We start from the raw sequence: 19138 nt of genomic DNA on the forward strand, positions 1-19138 counted from the left end.
TGGCTCAGGTGACAGGCTCTCAGGTCTCCCCTCCCCAGTGAAACTCCCCTGCCACATTCCCAGGTCAACCGTCTCCCCTCCCTGCTGCATCACACAACCCCACTGCCCTTGCCCAGCGCTGGCCACATAGGCAGCGAGGGCCTGAGACTGCTCCCACTGAAATTAATGGGAATTTTGCCAAAGATTTTGGGATCAGGCCCCTAATTTCCATGGGGCATAGGAGCGGCCAGACTGGGTCAGAAGAACGGGCCAGCTGTGACGAAGCGGGACTGTTCTTAATGTTTCCTCTGAATGGTGCCTCAGTTTCCCCTAGGCAGTTCTTAAGTATCTAGGTGGTGGGATAAGGGTGTATGATCACTGCAGAGCCCTAGAGGGCAGGTGTGTGCAGGGGTCTGGACACAGAGAATGGCCGACACCCTGTTTCCTGGCCACTGATGGCCTGGGCCCTTCCCCCCTGCAAGGTGAGAGCTAAAGGGTTGGAGAACAAGGGGATCAGGTGCCCTCCTGGCCTGGGAAAGGGACAGAGCCCAGAGCAGGAGGAGCTGGAGGGAGTTTCAGTTTGGGGCTGGCTGGGGACATGGAGTGAAGGGCAGACGGGGTTGTCTGGCTTAATGCCCCCCAAAATAGACCCAGCTGAGGGGTCCTGTTCTCTGCATCTACAAGCTCTGTGTTAGACCATGTTCCTGTCATCTAATAAACCTTCTGTTTTACTGTTTAGCTGAGAGTCATGTCCGACTGCGGAGTCGGGGGCAGGACCCTCTGGCTTCCCCAGGACCCTGCCTGGGCGGACTCACTGTGGGAAGCGCACGGAGGGGCAGAGGAGGCTGAATGCTCTGAGGTCAGACCCAGGAAGGGGGAAGCCGGGTGAGCTGTGTGTCCTGCAGACAGGCTGCTCCCAGAGAGGAGACTCCCCAGAGTCCTGCCTGGCTTCATGGGGAGCAGTTCCAGAGCATCCCCCGGGGACTCCGTGGCACCAGCTACCCCAGTATCCGGTCTTCCCACAGGGGCCAGGGCCAGGTGCTTCGGAGGCAATGAACAGAACAGGACAATTACTGAGTCATCCAGCCCGTTGGCCAGTCCCAGCTCCTGGCACTCAGAGGTTTAGGGACACCCCGCGTAGGGGTTACGCCCCTGACCAGCTTGGCTAACAGCCACCACTGGACCTGTCCTCCGTGAACTTACCAAACCGTTTTTAGACGCCAGTTACATGTCCAGCCTTCACCCGTCCCCTGGCAGCGAGTCCCACGGGCTGAACAACACAGGCCTGGGCTCTCCCCTTACAAAGTCCCGCAAGAGACGGGGGGGGGCCTCTCACCCAGGCAGGTGAATCCAGCGGGTGGCTCAGCAAGCACGAAGCAGGTTGCCGGGGCACGGGGAAGGGGACAGCCCTGCGACCCCGTGTGCACACCCGAGGAGGGGTGGGGCCTAGAACCAGACTGGTCCGTAGCGTGGGGAGGGAGAGGCTGAAGGGGGGCTGCCCTGCCAGGCAGATGGGGCCTCTCCTGGTAGACAGATGAGGAATGGGGCAGCGGGGAGAAAGTCCAGCTGCAGGTGGACCATCCCATTCCCCCCGCGTACCAGGGCAGGGTCCTAGGAGTCCGCTGCTGTGGGTGGTACTGCCAGGACCGCTGCAGAGCCGGGTAAGTCTCCCCCTTTCCATAGCCCCGGGGGCTGAGCACACTGGGCTCGGAACGTGCAGGATGCAAAGGGCAGGGGGGCAGGTCCTGGAGCTCGAGCCCAGCTCCGGTGCTGGTTTCCAGCGAGACCCGGACAGAGGCTCAGTGTTGCTCGCAGCCCTTGGGCACTCGCCGTGCCAGGAGGAGAGAAGACCCTCACCCGTCTGGTGAATGTGCACCTCCCCTACGTCCCCCCTTAAGACATTTACTTCGTGCAGGTTTCAGAGTAGCAGCCGTGTCAGTCTGTATCCGCAAAAAGAACAGGAGGACTTGTGGCACCTTAGAGGCTAACAAGCTCCCCTGCCCTCCAGCAAAGCCCGAGTGAGCGAGCCCAGGGCCTGGCAGCAAGATGCCTCCGAATTACAGCACTTACACTGCAGCCTGCTCACCATCAGTGCGGACGAGACGCCCCTGCCCCTTGCCGGTTTCCCCCAAGCTGCTCCCCCCGGGGCCAGAGCAGCTCAGTCAGATCTGGAAAGATCCCAACCGTTACCCAGCAGGTGAGAGACGTGGGAGGTGCTGGGGGCGAACCCTGCTCCGGGCAATAGAGCAGCCAGCCCTCGTCTTTAATACCAGCCTTCAGCATGGCACAGCCCGCTGCTCAGGTCAAGATGGCCTATCGCCCGCTGGGATTTGGCTCTAGCCACTGTGGGGAACTGAGCAGAAGCTGAGCCTCTGGGTGGGGGGACAAGGGAGACAAGGGGTTAAGTCCTTCCTGTCATTAAGGAGAAGGCTGCAGGGTCACCACCGTCCTGTCCCCTCCCAACCTGACAGATCAGCAGCGACCCACGACCAAGAACATTAAACAGGCTCCTGGCGCCCAGGGCTGGGGCCACGGAGTCAGCCGAGCCATCAGTCAGCACCCAGCACGAAGTAGCAAGTGTCCTTCCCTCGTGGTGCCAGGTGCGACTGTACCTACACGGCCGCCCCCTGCCCGGCGCCCTCCCTGCAAATGGCTGGATTAGCAGAGGCTGCAGCCGTCCTCGCCTGCACACTGGCACAGCTCAGAGGGGAGGCTCCCCGCAGAAAGAGAGCGGGTCACCGAGCAGGGCAAAGACCGGGGAGAAAATGGGTGCGGGGGGTTGGTTCTGAGGCCCCGAGCAGCACTGGGCTCCCTTGGGCTAGGAGGGGTTTGGGCTGAGACAGGAGAAAGGAGCAGGAGGAACCGTCCCACTGTCTGATGGAAGATCAGTCGCTGGCTGGAGCGCGCACCCCGCCAAACAAATCAGTCAGCGCAGCTCGGGTGTTAAAGTTTAATAGAGGGCCTTGGCAAAAGGCAGATAAAAAGGCCCCAACCGAGGAGATGGGGCCTCCCGGAACCGCACTGGCCTCAGAGAGCAGGGGGCAGCTGCAATCCTTCTTTGTGCGTGTACCGTATATGGCCCCATCTCCACCCCAACACCGCCCAGTGCTAACGGCTCACCGCGATGTGATGGCCCTCGGGTTCTCTCACCAGACAAACACCAAAGCATTGGCCCGGGTAGGGACCAGAGCCAAGAGGCCATCTACACTACTGAGTGCAACAGTGTTTGTAAGGGGCAGAAGACTAGCCTGTTCGGCTGGGATCCCCTGCCTGCCTTGCGTTTACAGTGTAATGGGTCCCGAGAAGGGTCTCCGCGGAGCAGCAGCTGCTGCTAGTGGCTAGTGCAGTGACAACTCCCTGATTTCTAACCCCCTCTTGGCTTCCCTCGGAGACCAGGGTCAGGTTGGGGAGTGGAGGGGGGAGGTTTGCTAAGAGTTCAGGGGCTGCTCTTGTAGGGCCGACGCACATGGATTAAAAAGACCCCAAAGTCTTCTCCTTCCGGAGGAGAAACGTAGGAATGGAGCCTGAGGGCCAGCTGCAGCTCCTGGCAAGGCTGAGTTGGGGGTCACAAGCCACGATTGGTGGCTAGCAGGAATTCAGCCCTGCCGGGCTACCAGGGCTCGGGAGACACTAGCCTGCGATAACCATACGAGCGAGAGCTCAGCCTGGTTAAAGCACACGGACCCCCGCCCCTTTGCTCGGTAGCCCCCGCTGAGCCTCCGGCCCCTCCCCGCGAGGGCACTTGGCAGTGGAGAGGCACTTGCAGATCTGCAGTTCCCCCGTGCTAAGGGACAAACCTGCCTTCTCAAGGCTTTGGTGCCTGCACGTTTCTTTTGTTTTTAAAAACTATACGTTGAGCATCTAACCCTTTGGCCGAGTAATAATCCCTCTCCAAAAATCCCCTCTGGCCAGTGCGCGGCCCACGAGTCGCCCCCGACTCGCCGGCCTCCAGCACCAGCGTCTTCCTTTGAGGTAGGTTTGTGCGGCCCCCCGCCAGGGCGAGGGGCCCTTGGCTCTCGGTCACATGACCAAGGCGGAGTCAGACAGGTGGCTCTGTGTCCGCGGGAGGACGGGTTTCTTGACGGCTCCACCGGCATATCTGATCAGAGGTAAACTCTGTGGGCAAGCGCTGGGCTCCGGGGACTTGGGAACTTCCTCGGCATCTCTCGGAAGAGGTTTGCTGCAGGAAAAGGGAACATCAGGCCGCTTAGTGCCTGGGGACACGGAGCTCCGGAGAAAGGGAGACTTCGAACGCTCTGATCCGCCCGCGCCCCCAAACGTCCCAGCCACGCCCCCTTGGGGCAGCGGCAGCAGGCATGGCCTGGTAGGCTTTGGAGTCAGTCCCCGGCTCGCTGCGGGGGGCAAGAGGCAGGAGCACCCGGGATGACGGGCAGCTCCGCTCGTTACAAAGCAGCTGCGGGAGTGTTAGTGTGCCCTGCACCCCTGACCTGCTCCCCAGGGCTGGGCAAGCTCCCGCCACGCCCACTCCAGTGCCATGGGCGGGGTGCCCAGAACCCAGGAGAGGTCACGCACGTGGGCGCGTCAGCCTAGCCCGACGGCTCCTTCGAAAGCCAAGGCATGGTGGGCAGCCCCTCATCCCGCCCCAGTGCAGCTCTGCCATCCGTCCGAGCTCCTTCTCAGTAGGGCAGCCCCAAGGCCAGGTACGCCCGCCCCTCCCCACAGGCCCTGGCTGCAGCCACTGGGGACACGCCCCGGGACTCACCTGAATTGGCCCGACTCCAGTTTGCAGAAGCCATTCAGGTGGCTGTCACTCTTGGGGAAGAGGTGGGGCCTTGGCAGTGACCACTAGGAGGGGAGAAGAATGGTAATGGCAGAATTCCCCTGCTCAGGGCAGAGACGGAGTCAGGGAAAGTGGTTTAAAAGGCGCCTTTCACACGCTGCAATCGCCGGATCGCACCAGAGCCCGTCGCTTCCTCAGCCTCAGAGCTAGAACCGACCCGACGGGTCCCGCGGTGTCCCCCGGAGGTGAGCGGGGAGAAGGGAGTTCAGTGGAACATCTAACAGGGCCTGGAGGCTGAGGGCCATGGCTCTGCGAGACAGGCAGGCGGATGCGTTCTGCTTGCAGCTTGACCCGTGAAAGCTGCTGGCGGCTGGTACCCGAGGGAGGGAGACGCCAGGCCCAAGCCCCAGGGAGCCAGCCGAGCTGCAGCATCCCTGGGGTTACGGCTGTTTCCTGAGCGCACTCCCAGGGCCCATTAAAGGAGAGAACTCGGCCTTTACGCTTGGCTGACCAAATCCCACTCCCAGCCCAGGAGGAGCTGAACGAAGCCTCTCTTCCCAAGGCGGATCGGGGCAGGTTTAAAGAGGCTCCCTGGCAGAGGGCTTGCCAATGGAGTGTCTGGACAGTGCCCTGAACACCTAACGCTCGTCTCAGTACTAGCCTTTGATCTACTGAGTGGCCTTGGATGGCACTGATGGGCCAGGTACCCCCAGAACCCTTGAAAGCCTGGAAGAGAAGGGAGCTCCAGACAGGCAGAGATATGGGTGGGGAGAGCAGGGAAAACGCTGGAGCTAAGGGAGGGAGAGGAAACTAGAGGAAGCGGTGAGTGATGAAAACCCAGAGCCATGGGGCTTCCTCCCAGCCACGCTCAAAGGCAGGGAAAGCCTCTGGACTCAGGACACTTGGCCAGGATGAGCTCATGGGCCCGAAAAGAGGGAAGGAGCTGAGAGAGACGGTGAGGGACAGCCTTGTGGACAGCCGGATCGAGGAAGACACTCACCGTCTGGGCCAAGTCCGTCACTGCCCCGCTGAGGTATCCCTTGTGACACCAGTTTCTTAACAGATCCAAACCTAGGAAAGGACGGGCAAGCAGTAAGATGCAGGCAACCCAGAGAGGAGGCTGGGCTCCTGGCATGTCACACCTCTCCGGGTGTCCCCGGCCACACCCAGAAACAATAGCTTTTGCCAGACTGGGCCCTTAAGTCTGGTCTCCTGCATGTGGCAGGGGCCCATATAGGATGCTTCAGGGGAAGGGGACGGCCCTAGAACACACCAGCTCACTGATTGGCTTCTTGCCCTGAAGATTTGGTTCCCCTTCTCCTAACACGGCAGTTCCAAAGAGTGGCCACAAAACTACTCTGTCTCTTTCCAAACCCAGCTGATCTGTTTCCATGGGGCTCCGAGTCCCTCCCACATGAAGACAAGTTGGGGTTGGTCCTGCTTTGAGCAGGGGCTTGGACTAGATACCTCCTGAGGTCCCTTCCAACCCTGAGATTCTATGATAAGCTGGGATCTGTCCAACAACCCGGCACTGGTAGAGAGCTCTCAGGCTGGCAAACAGAGCCTGTGTCGCTGGACGGGGCAGGTTATGACTGTGCCTGGTGTTCTCTGAGTTGAACTTGGCCCAGGGCACATCCCAAGAGCGGAAACCCCCTGGATCCTCTCAAAGGAGAAGGGATGTTACATTGAATGCCCCAGGGCAGCCTGATCTCATCCCAGGGCCCATTACACCTGCCTGGTAACACCCGAACGACAGCCCAGATTGGCGATCCTATATGCCCCAAAGCCCTCGCCAGGCTCCCTGCCAGTCACATTATACACGGAGCCCAGCAGGGAAAGGGGCCTTCGAAAAAGCAGAACACAGAGCCAGCATTGTCCCCTTCTTGGCAGCTGGGAACCACAGTACGTTCAGCTGCCAAGTCAGACGCCGGGGGGTGCGGGCCAGGCAGAGTGAGGCCTCCCCGCTGGAGTCACCATGGCTCTGCTACCTGGCCTGGGCACATCTAACAGAGGGGCCCTGCTGTCCTTCAGGGACCTTGCAACACGGCCCAGCGGCCTGAAGGGGAAAATGCATTTTGCCACTTGTGGGAGGCGAGAGGCCTTTCAGCCTGATGCTTCCGCAGGGCCAAATCCGTCTGCAAGAGACAAAGGGGGCTGCTTTGCATTCAGCTGCCACCCCTTGCAGAAGGCGGCTGGTTTCTAAGGGGGACCGTACGGAATGTCCAGGAACGAAGGGGGAACAAAGGCTGGGGCTGGGCCCTTTTCGGCTGCAGCGGAAATGCCGGGCGGGGCTGGGCTGGCTTCCCTGCTCATGTGGAAGGATCTCTGGTGTTGCTGGAGAACTCGAGGTCTGCCATGGACACAGCTCTTCCATGGAGGGGAGGGAGATGCTGGCTCAAAGATCTGCCTCTCAGTGTTTGACAGACTCTGGAGCAGTCTCAAGAGAAATCACTTCCCCTCTCAAGTAAGGGCATGTCTATGTGGGGAAGTTAGCGTGAAGGAGCTTGGGAGTGGATTTAAAGCACAACAACTAACGTGGGGGCTCTTATTCCACACTGAGTGCCCTTGTGCAGTTTAGATTAATCCGCATCCAAAGCTAGTCCAGGCTTTCCCCCAGGTACACAACCCCTGTCCTGGATACCCCCTGCCTGTCCTGTTAGCTCCTAATTGGCTGAGAGTCTCCCAGGGGAGACAAGACCTGCATTTCAAGTGTTCAACAGGCAGAACTGTCCCCTCACTTCAGAGGCCTCCTTCATACATCGCACGGCAGCAAAAGAAGGGGGCACAGACCTGATTCGCCCCCGCTTCCCAGGTGGGAACCAACCCGAACAGACTGCAGACATTTCCCGGGGGGTTGCTGAACAATTTGAACATTCCCCAGCAGTGCTGGGATCTCAGACCGTAGGAGAGGGCCAGGGCCTGGGAAACGGCAAGTGAAACGGACGAGAACGAAGTGAAACCGAGCAGTCTAATGCCACTCCCCCGGGACGGCAGGAACGGAGAGAAGCGTTCACATTCTCCGGTGCCGGGACGTTACTGGAAGGGCCAGAGGTTCGCAACAAGGCGCCTGTTGCGAATCTGGAGGCAGCACTGGAGCTCAGCCCTTTCGGGTGGATGTGGGGCAGGGAGGACGAGAGCCCCTCTGTGTAGGGAACAGTGGCGAACTCTACAGGTGCTCTGAGCACCAACCAGTCCCTTTGCCAAAAGGGGTGTGCCGACTTTGCAGGAGATACAGGCAGCCTGGCCTAATGCACAGGGGAAGGACAAGCTACAACACCCCCCAAGGGGAACGGCCGCTAGGCCAGCTGGGCTCTGCTCACAGCAGAGCGAACAGAACACACTGACCCTGGGGCTGCTGGGGCGCTCAGAACCAGTGACCGCAAAGCAGCGACCCAGCAGAGGAGCTGCTGCAGGGTGTGCGGGGTGGAGGTACTCTGCTGCATGTAGCAAGCACAGGTCTCTTAGGGAAGCGATGGCTGTGGGGCAGCCAGCTGGCCCCAAAACCTCATGCAGAAGGGCAGATGGTCCCGACTGGCCCGGTGTGTTTGTTTTTGATGATGGCACCGGATGACCAACGTGACAAGACCCAGCCCTGCCCAGCCCCAAACAGGTGGGCACACCTCTCAGGGTTGCCTAGTCTTGGGCTGTCCAATCATTTGATGGCTGCTCAGTAGCTGTGATCTGGGCTTCCCTCAGGTGCCACACAGCTTGCCACTGGGACAAGCTCCCCAGTGCTGCTGTGAAGACAGCCTGCTCCACTCAGCCCAGTGTGCCAGCCAGCTAGAGCCACCAGCATGGGCCTGCCCTGGCCAGCACCAGCGCCGGGGCTGAGATCTCCGGGGGCAGCTGGTTACCTCTGGGTTTGTTCAAGTAATATTTCAGCTCCCACTGGGCTGTGAGGATGTTGAAATAGCGCGGCTGCTCGAAGAAGCGCAGGTACCGCATGGCGATCCGGGTCGGGAACGCCCGCTCAAACTGCCCGCGCCGAGAAAACTCATCCTCTGTCTCCACCAGCACCCGCACGTCATCTGGGGTCAGGATGTCCAGGATGGAGGAGTAGAAATCCTGCAGCAGAGAGTGCTCCAGGGTCACAGAGAGCTAGAGATTCCCATGCCCCTCCCTACTGTCCAGCCCCACGGTGCTTTTCACCCCAGGACCGTAGTGCACTGGACAGTGGATGTCCCTTGAGCAGCAGGCAGGTATTAAGGAGGGGGAAACTGAGGCACACAGGTTAGCTGCAGGATCCCAAAGGAGGCGTGGCAGAGCTGGGGACAGAGTCCCAATCCCTAAGTCCCCTGGTTAAACCTTCCCAACGGACATGAGACCCTGAGTGGCACAGCCCACAGGAGACCAGCCCATGACATACCACAGGCAGAGGAGAGGAAGGAGCGAGGGGCATCAGTGCCCGAGGACCCGTCATGGAGGGCAATGCTGACATGAGATAAACCCAGATGAACCTGGCAAGTGACCCACACGCTGCAGAGGAAGGAGACAAACCCCCAAGATCTCTGCCACTCTGAGCTGTGGGAAAATTCCCTCCCCACCCCACATACGGAGATCAGCTAGACCCTGGGCATGTGAGCCGGAGCCAGCCAGCCACACACCTGAGAGAGAGAATGCTCCATGCCACCTCAGAGCCCTGCCCCTCCGCGCCCGATGCCCATCTCTAGACGTGGCTACCCCATTGCTTCAGAGGCAGGAGATTTAAAAAGCCCCCGGTATACATCCCTTCCTGACCCCTGCTGGTGGCTGACAAACCCTGAAGCATGAGCTTTAGGAACATCAGATACAAACCAGAAACAACCCCCAGGGCGGCTGAGCCCTGCCCCCACCATCACAAGCCACCCCTTTATACAGTCGCCCTTATAGGTCTGTCCTGCTCTCTCCTAGAACGAATTCATTGGTGGTCCAGGCGCCTGTCAGACAGCTCTCCCCCCGGGAGAACTACCGCGCTACATGGAGAGGTAGGACGTCAGGATGTAACCACTGCAAACGTAAAGCAAGTGGCATGAAAACAACTGTGGAGGGAACTGGGCTGTTCAATTTTTAGGCAAATAAAGGATGAAAACCAGAAGTTCCTGAGAGGAGGCCTCATTTGACAAACTGGACTGAACCCTGATTGCCCCAGTCAGAGGGGATGCAGTGTGAAAAGGGGATAAACAGCAGGGGACTGAAATTCGGGAACATGCCACAGTGCCAACTCGTCGGGGGGGCCAGACCGAAGCAGCTGCGGCGAGTGCTGGGGAAGAGTGGCGTCTCACACCTGATCAGGTAGCTTCTGTGTCAAGTAATAAGCTCGCTTCATCTTCTCTGCCGTGAACTGCTCCGGGGCCGACTTCAGCTTCTCCTTCGTGGTGCTGCTTAGACTAAGCAAAGGATATGTGCAATCACTATTTCCCCACCGAAGGGTGAGCTCGGCTCAGTCAGCACTTCCTGCTTCCACCACGAACGCTTAGATCAGCAAGGAGACCCCCTTCCACAGCATCTCCAAGATCACTGAACTATAGCAGCAGCCTGAGGGCACCAGCGGCCTATCCCAGGAAGTGAAGAACCACCTCCCAGCCACCCGAAACAGCAGGGAGAAGTGGGGGAGAAAAGGGAGCTGCTGGATATGGAAAGCAGCCAGACCTGATGTGACGTTATGAGTGTATGGACCATATGAACTGGAACCATAAACTCCCTGAACATTAAATCTCACCAAATGAGGGTAAATCCATCCTCATCATCGTATCCACTCATTATATCCCACACCTGAACATAGCCATTATATGAACAACATACCCCCAATATCTCAATGTTTGTACTTTGACCCATTAACCTTTCACCCCCAATCAGGGGGATATTGCAGATTATGTATTCCTTACGCCATCCAATCCTAAACCGAACTTTGCACCCCTGGATAATCTGTACCTTATTCCCTGATAACCAGAATTGTCTACGCTTAAACTCTGTACCATTTTTTTTTAATTTTAACATCTTAATAAAATTAAGATCTCACTGAAAAGTGACAGGGCCAGAAAGAGTTAATTAACTCACAGACTGACCTGACCCGTGGCTGAACTTTAAAGACTGGTTAGGAAGAGATGTAAATGAATAGCGATTTGAAATGCAGCCGGCATTGTTACAGGTAGAAGGGGAGATGTTTCTCAGGTCTTGTGATGTAGGCAAACAAGTCTTGTCTATGGCTATAGCTTTGATTCAGAGATCAAAAGAGGAATATTAACATGGAGTGGGCTGTAGCTCAGGAAAGCTCATGCTCAAATCAATGGGTGAGTCTTTAAGGTGCCACAAGTCCTCCTGTGCCTTTTGCGGACACTTAGGAAGACGCTTGAGTGAAGCAGTATTCTCATCTCTGTCTCTGGGAAGGCTGTGGGAACCGGCGTCTGAACTGTTGATGGATAAATGACCCTGGGCTAATGGCCAAGGTGTTTGGGAGAAGGAAAGTGAAGCCGATTGTTTTCTCAGGCCAAAAGGCTGCTGGAAATGTATAAAAACCCTGGGACACGATTCTTCTTCATCTCAGATCTGCTTTGGGTTTCGAGAGGGGGAAACCTTAAGCCATCAGGATTGAGATCCCCAGTCACTGACTGGAGTCACCCTGAACACGGACATTGGACTATAACCTCTGGACTATTTCTAAAAGGACTTTTGGCCACTACAAACTCATCTCTGCTGTGTATCTGAACCTCAAGAATTTAACTCAAGTCTGTCTGCATATTGATCTTTTAACCAACGCTCTCCCTTTTCTTTTTTAATAAATTTTAGTTTAGTTAATAAGAGTTGACTGTAAGCGTGTATTTGGGGCAAGATCTAAAGTTATTATTTGAGCTGGGTCAGGGGCTTGGTCCTTTGGGGTCAGCAGAACCTTTTCTTTTATATGATGAGAGAAGATTTTCAGAGTTTATCATCATATGTTTGACAGGTGTGTCTGGATGGAGCCCTGAGGCTGGGCACTTTAAGGGAACTGTCTTGTTTGGACGTCTGAGTCACCAGGGAGGTATTACAGAAGGTGTTTTGTACTGGCTGGGTAAATCTAAGTATTGGAATATCCACCAGCGTTTATTTGCAGTTCCCCCTGATTGAGTGACCTCAGCTGGCTCCTGGTCACACCTGGGCTAACACTTGAGCTGTAGCGATCAGTTTTGGGCCTCCTCTGAGAGGCGGTGCATTCAGCAGCACAGCTCCCCTAGCTCTGAGCTTGGGGCATTGGTTCAGTCCCAGAGGCCAGCGACTGAACGACTAAGGTCACTACCGAGGGATTCCAAGCGCCCCCCGGCTCAGGAGTTCTAACAAGAGCACGTGGCCAGGTGGGATTTGAACAGCAGAGGAGGAGAAACACTGAATATGAACTGAGCAGAGATTCAGCCTAAACGGAAATGGCAGGAGCCTGCTGCGTAACTCTTATGATTAGCTGCTGACAGCAGTGACATGAAACGTTTCGAGGTTCTTTTTGATACCAATGCTGGGAGGTGCGCGGCTGCTCCTGCAATAGTAAAATGCTGCATTTAGGGAGGTACAGACCATATATTGAACGGCCACGAGTATGCAAGAAATTGGCCCTATTTTTGCTCTAGCCAGCCCGTGGCCGTGGGAGTGTGGGGGCTGGGGGGCACAGCGGGTACATGAGCGTGCCTCACAAAGCAGCTGGCAGAAAGAAGAGCTGGAACTAAATCCATTTGATCACCCCTCCTTGGCTGTTCACCCTGGTTATGTTTGGAGGCAGGGATAGTTCTTGCATCGCCTTCCCCTTTAATAAAAGCCAAAGGGAAGGGCTGCAGATCTGTGCGGGAGCCGTAATAAAGCACCTAGCCCATCTTAGACAGACAAGCAGCCGGTGATCGGGGGACAGTCCCTGAACACAGACTGGTGACAGCATATTCAGAGGTGCAGGTCAAATGATGAACAGCAGAGACTCCTGCAAACTGAACAAGGCACAACTGCCCCTGTGAACTTGCAGTTACAGCCACAATGGCCTGTTTTGCACGGACACTTAACGCTTGGACCTCTGCCCATTGGTAGCCACTTCCAGGGACAACAGGGTCCAGACTTGCCAGAGGGACGGCCAGTGCCCCGGATCATCTCCCCTCCTCGACGGCCTTCTGTGGTCGCAAGAGCGGTCAGATGCAGCAAGGAACCTCCCCTCCCCCGCCAGGAAGAGGAAACATTGAATGTGGTGACAGCACCAAGAGCAGCCCATCCTCTCCGAGGGACGGATATGCAGATCAGGCCCCGGATGCACTGAACCTGATCACGCTGCAGCTCGTGGGAACACAGGGCAAACCTACCGTGGTGCCTCTCTGGGCCCACGAAGGCCTTTGAGGGTTTACAGTGGAAATGCCTGCCAGGAAGTCTAGTGGCTAGTTACACACAGGGTGGCTCCACCAATAGGAGGATGCGCACAGGTAATGGAGCATGCTGGGACCGGCGCGCTGCAGGCTACCCCTGCGGGTTAAGATCAGGGCAGCTGCTGGCCACGTTCCCGTGGGTCAGCCTAGGATTAACAACTTTAATATTTAAAAACTGGACACTTTAGCAAGAGGGCCCCAAAGCCCAGCCCCCCATTCATTCCCCTCCCCCCTGCCCAGGTCGGGAGGGACTGGCCTGAGCAGCTGGGCTGGGAGCTGCAGCTGCCGGACACAGGTAGGAGGCAGCCCCAGCTGAGTCTGGGCTGGTGCAGGCGAGGAGCCAGCGCCTCCCCCAACCACAGTAACCAGACTTGGGTGTCTGGTCAGTATTTCTGACCGGACACCGTCAGATCCCCTGTTCAGACTTTACGGTCAAAAACTGGGCACCTGGCAACCCAAGGTCAGCCTTGATTTAGACTGTCAGCATGGCTTAGAGCCTCGGGGGGGAGGGAATGCCATGGAGCATCGGCAGCTGGGCACGTCCATCCCTGCTAGAGGGTCTGGAAGGAAGAGGCCACATAGCCAGGCCCTTCTCAAGCCTCGCCCTGACCTGATGGCGGAGCCGCTGGCACTCCCTGAGCCTGACGCCACGTCGTCCAGGTTGGGAAGAACAAAGCCAGCCAGGTTGAGGAGATCCCGGATCATCTGGCCCTTGATGCTCACGTCCAGCGGCGAATTGGAATGGAGGCTGCGAGGAAATCAAACGGATCTGTCTGAGCTCCAGGAGCCCTGCCCGCCTCCCCCAGCTGGAGAGCCATTCATGGGGCTTGTCTGGGTTCAGTTTGATTGAATGCTGGTGGCAGCTACGAAATCAACAAACCTGGGGACTAGCGCCCCCTCTCCACGGAGGAAGGGACAGCACAGGCATCCTCACTGCCTTGAACTCATGTGCCTCAGCCCGCCCTAGATAGAGCCCTGCCTGGTCAGCCTGGGGGTTTCTCTGCTGAGGACACTGAGGGGGAGGACTGGTGCCCAGGCATCCATTAAAAACCAGAACCACCCATTCCTTTCCCTGGTGTCAGCGGGCAGCTGCAAGACCGTTGTCACTTTCGCTTTTGCTGTCTGGAACGTAGGAACTGCCGAGCCACCTCTGACCCACCGCTTCATCTAGCCCAGTCTCCTACTTCAGGATGCATCAGCGAAAGCCAGGCCGGTCATGTACGCAGGGAATTCCTTCGGGACCCAATGGCCAGGCGCTTAGCTCACAGAGCAGGAGGGCTTCCCAGCTGCACGCAGTGGAGGCATTCTGCTCCCCATGACCTACAGACATCTACGCTCGTCAGGTCTAACTAGGCCACAGCCTTGTTGCCCAGTCCCCTGGGGGTATGAGACGCAGCCCTGCTCCGGTCCCTCGCAGCACTTCAAACAACGCAGTGCCTTCCTCTGAGCGGACGGATTAGGTAAGGGGAGGTCAGGGTGCTCCCACTTAAAGAACGGATGGGTCGGCATCACTACCAGGGCACATCTCCAACTGCAGGTCTAGGACCCCAGAGTCAGGAGTGAGCACCCCAGCTCTTACGAGGCGACTGGCTTGCCCAACCCCGGCGGCGGGGCAGCAGAAAAAGCTGCTAGGACCGAGAACACACAGGAAGAGTCCATGCTCGGTACGATCTCCCCTCGGTACGATCTCCCCTGTCGTGCTCCTACAACGCGAAGCAGGGTTCGACGAACGGCAGCTTGCGTCTTTGATCGCAGACAGGGGCACGGGGCTAGCTAGGGAGCTGGCACACAAGGGTCACCCCCCGCCCAGCGACGCAGGGGAATGCCAGCGGCCTACCTGGGGGAGATGTTCACTTCCAAGATCCAAGGCTTGAGGTTCTCGTCCAGCATGACATCGAAGCCGAAGAGCTCGTGGCAGCAGTACGGATGCCGCACGTACATTCTCACCAGGCTGTTCACGTAGGGCTCGGACCTGACGGCAGGGGAGCAGACGCTTGGTTTCGGACGGGTAGGCCACTCGCACGTTCCCAGCTGTCTCACTGCTGCTGGGCATTACTCCCCAGCTGTTTCAACGCACCCTCTGGGAGCAGAATTAATGCCAGGCCAGCCCCGTGTGGAGCAGCGGTGCAGCACGCCACCACGCCTGGGGCTGAAGTCAGGTCCCGAGGGATCCCCCTAGAGCAGATCTGCAAGAAGCCACGTCCAGGCCCAGGCTGGGAGGATCTGCTTTAAGAATAAGATTCCCCCAGCACGAGAGAACGTTTCTTCCTGCCTCCTTCCCCATCCAGAGAGGGGTCAGGGCAGCTAAGCAGAGAAACGAAGCACTTGAAGGCCTTGTCCCCTGCTGTGCACACAAGGTCACGTACTCACAGAGGTTTCTCTCCACTCAGTGCATGGTGGGAAGGGCCACGTGCCTTCCAGCAGGTGCCATGGAGAGGAGAAAATACACCCACCCCTTGGTTGTACCGAGAACCGGTCCTGACAGATTTGCCGCAGGAAGCAGAGAGAGGTGGGATCCAAACTTCCCAAAGGGCAGCTTGGATCCAGTTGGTGGGTCCAGCCCCATCGCTAGATGGCCACTGATCTCTGGCTGCTATTATGGCTTTGAGGACAGAGCTGGATGTAGGGAGGGCTCTGGCGAGAAAGCCAAGAGACAGGGGCTTTCAAGCACAGTGGGGTCAAGGAAGAAGGGGTTTGCAAACAGCCCCAGCTGCTGTGGACTCTCCTGCAGAGAGGCTGGGAGGGGCCCCAGGACTCACGCAATGATTGTTTTGATAACGATGTCCTTGATCTTCTCCCAGATGGCCTCGCTGTTGACCCCCTTTTGGCTCAGGTAGCTCCAAAGCGCTTTCAGTGCCCTGTAGAGACAGAGAGCAAAGGGAGGTCACCAGATCCGGCCCTGCCTCCCAGCATTCCCTTCAGCCCCAGCACATCAGAGGTTAAAGGGAGCTGCTTCCCTGCTCTTAGCTAGGTCCCAATGACCCCGGAGCCATGGTGGGGCACCTTACCAGGAAACGATCAATGCTGGGCAACCAGGGGGAAGGGCCAGTGCCCCCTTCCCAGAATGAGAGCCCCACACCCTCCCCTTCCCGCAGGCAGCTGCCCTCCGATTCTGGCTGCTGCTCTTGTTGGGCGTGACGAAAGAACTGATGAGAACTACACATGTACCACGCTCTTAGCGGGACGCCCCAAAGCAACCACTTGACAGGGGTGTCCCTTGCTGGACCAGGCCCCGCACAAAACTCTCCCTCCAGTATTCCTTCCCGAGGCAGCTACCAGGCTCCAGCTAGATTCCAAGAACAGACATTTCTGAGCCAAAGCAGCGTCCGCAAGGCTGTATGGGTGAGGGAAACAGGAGCCCCCGGGGATTTGGAGATTCCCACACCACACCCAGCAGGGCAGAAAACAGACCAGCCCATCCAGATGCTCACCCAGGGGCCCTCAAACTCTGTTCAGTGATGGCCCCATTGGCAAGGGGTCAGGAACCCAAAGGTTACGTCATGCGGCGGAGAGGGGGAAGGTTCCCATCGCCTACATCTTTAACATGGCAACGGCAGGTCTCAGGGCGCAACGCTGCATCTCTCGGGCTGGGCAGCAAGTGGCATCATGCACCATTTATAATGCTGCCAAGGCCTCGGACCCCAGTGCCTGTACCCAGACAGGAACAGCCTGGCATCCTGGGAACTCGTCACTTGGGGGGCACTGCTGCATGGTGGGGGAGAGCAGCCAATGGACACATCACAGAACACCCACAGGCAGAACCACCCCTCCCCCCCATTTTGCGGTGCAGGCCTGCTCGGAAGGGATTAGCAAGATCTCCCCAGTGCTGCTCCCTGTGCAGTCAGGCAGCGGTGGCAACGTAACAGACAAACGTGGCATCTCTGCTCCTCTGAGCCCGGCAGACCCAGCACAGTGACGGGAGGGGCCTGGATCCCCATCAGCCCAGCAGAGCTGGCCCAGTGCCCAGGGAAGGGGGCCGGGAGGCTGGAGCCTCATGCATCAGAATTGTTAAGCAAGTTCCAATGGCACAGCCAAATTCTGCCCCCAGAAATACACCCACTCCCCAGAATGCTCTGTTCTACCTCTGTACCCCAAATTGTGGAAGCTGGGAGTGGAGAGGTGAATGGAGACAGAGTCTGAAGACAGCAGGGTTGCACCGATGTCAGTTAGGCAGAAAATGACTGGCAGAATCTCTTCTATAGGGGATGATTCGCGAGCCAGACAGAACCCAGCATATGAGCCTCAGATTCCAGGGAGAGTGAGTCGGGGTGGCAGCAAGAAGGAGGTTTTTATACGTAACCCAAACATGGTGTCAATGGGGCCATTCTGAGAGACTCTGCAGAGCAGAACTGAAAGGTAAAAGCCTTGGAGCGGCAGCAGAGTGTCGCGTCACTCAGCGGGGCAGGCGTCTTTTAGCGAGTCGTGTGGCACATGTGATCCAGGGGACCAAGCCCCGAGCCGGACTCAGGAGACCCGGGTTCTAGTCCCAGCTCCACCAGTGACCCTCCCCTCCTACTTTGGCCAGCCCGCTCACCCGCTCCCTGCCTCAGTTTCCCCACCTAAAACAGAGATGCTGCTGCTGCACCCTGTCAAAGCGCTCTGAGCTCCGTGCACAGAAGCAGGATATAAATGCTCCTATACCACCCAGTGAACCAGCACAATACCACTCAGTGAACCAGAGTGCAGCGAAGGGGAGCTGCCCTTGCCCTGGTCTCTGCCAATGCCAGGCACCGCCCCCCAGCCCCTACCATTTGTGCCCTTGACAAGCGGTCTCGTCCGAGTTGGATTTGTACTCCGCGTTCTTCTTGTTCACGCTGTAGTTGGTCAGGTGCATGAACTTGTTGCTGAGGCTCTTCATGGAGGAGGAATATCTGGGCCGGGGAGAAGGACAACGAACAGCCAATCAGATACTGAGCCAGGTATTGCCAATAGGCGTGGGGCTGGCAGCACGAACTCCATTCCAATGCCAGCTCCCATACAACCTTGCTGCCTCCCTCCCAGGAGGGCACACTAACGGCCCTTCTGCCCACCGCCCACGGGGGCTCAGAGCCAGGGGCACAAGTGAACACGGTCTCCGATGGCCCCGAGCACCTGCAGTTGTGATCTCTTTGCTGCACATGGGGCTGCCAGCATCCCCCTCCCAGAATCGAACCTATCAACACAAGCTGCGTCCCGCTAGGGGAGCAGCTAACACGCTGTAAGCACGGTGTGTCAAAAGGCTCCCGCCTGCGGAGCCCACCACGGCCACCCCCATGCAGACAGTGCTCCCCCTGGGGACGTACTTGCAGCTGGCAAAGCGCACTAATCCATCTTTGAACAAGTAGATCCTGAGGGGATCGTAGCAAGTGACGTAAACATAAATCCTCAGGTCAAACTTGCTCCCGCCAATGAGGTAGGGCTTGTGCAAGTATCTGCAAAGAACAAGAGAGCCAGGTAAGTGGGATAAACTCTGTATGGCACAGGAGGGGGCCTTCCCTGATCATTGCTGCAGGAGACGCAGCATCTCGGTGCTGGGAGAAGGCCTGGCACCAGCAGCTGGTGGGCGCAGTACCGAGAATCACTGCCCAAATAATGCAATTCGAGGACTGAGCTTTCCACAAGGGAGACCCTGCAGTCCTATGGTTTCCATTCTGAGCCCTGTTTTGAACCAATCTGCCTTAAAACAAATCCAATCTGCATGAGCTTTCTTACTAATGGAGGAGGGAGCAGGGAGGTTAATTGCACAAGGCATTTAGGAGATAAGAGCTTAGGGAAGGAGACGTTTTTCACACTTGTAAGTTGGTGAATGTTGCAAAGGGCTACCTCCGACAGACTCCCGGCTCAGTTTGGGGAAGAAAGCTGGTGGGGAATTTCCCATCAGAAATGCCCTTTTTGCAAAAATCAAAATTTACCAGGGGGGAAATTTCAATTTTGCTGTAACATTTTGATCTTCCATTGGAAAAAACTGAAACCATGGCTCTTCATCTGGAAGTTTGTCAATTTCTGCCAAGGGGTGACAGTGAAATTGACCAGGCCCTTCCAGGCAGGCAGCCAGCCAGCTGAAGGATTCTGTTTTGGTTCTCCTGGCAATCTC

General features: G+C 57.4%; 1 protein-coding gene across 2 annotated transcripts in view; it reads right to left on the reverse strand.

The window, feature by feature from the left end:
- Positions 1 to 2915: 2915 nt before the first annotated feature.
- The window catches only part of TTLL4 (tubulin tyrosine ligase like 4), a 45359-nt gene continuing 29136 nt past the window's right edge, over positions 2916 to 19138 (reverse strand). Inside the window, exons 10-19 of one of the 2 annotated variants that reach the window (XM_077829989.1) lie at positions 18348 to 18476; positions 17814 to 17936; positions 15825 to 15923; positions 14903 to 15037; positions 13676 to 13813; positions 9984 to 10086; positions 8575 to 8785; positions 5721 to 5791; positions 4703 to 4785; positions 2916 to 4159 (exon numbers count right to left, since the gene is read on the reverse strand). In XM_077829989.1, the coding sequence (XP_077686115.1) occupies positions 4000 to 4159; positions 4703 to 4785; positions 5721 to 5791; positions 8575 to 8785; positions 9984 to 10086; positions 13676 to 13813; positions 14903 to 15037; positions 15825 to 15923; positions 17814 to 17936; positions 18348 to 18476 (1252 nt within the window). In that variant the 3' untranslated portion in view covers positions 2916 to 3999. Of the gene's footprint in view, positions 4160 to 4702; positions 4822 to 5720; positions 5792 to 8574; positions 8786 to 9983; positions 10087 to 13675; positions 13814 to 14902; positions 15038 to 15824; positions 15924 to 17813; positions 17937 to 18347; positions 18477 to 19138 lie in introns of both variants that reach the window. The other variant, XR_013347493.1, reaches the window with a different exon arrangement.

The sequence above is a fragment of the Eretmochelys imbricata genome, chromosome 11 (assembly GCF_965152235.1).
Source record: "Eretmochelys imbricata isolate rEreImb1 chromosome 11, rEreImb1.hap1, whole genome shotgun sequence".
NCBI classification, from domain to species: domain Eukaryota; kingdom Metazoa; phylum Chordata; order Testudines; family Cheloniidae; genus Eretmochelys; species Eretmochelys imbricata.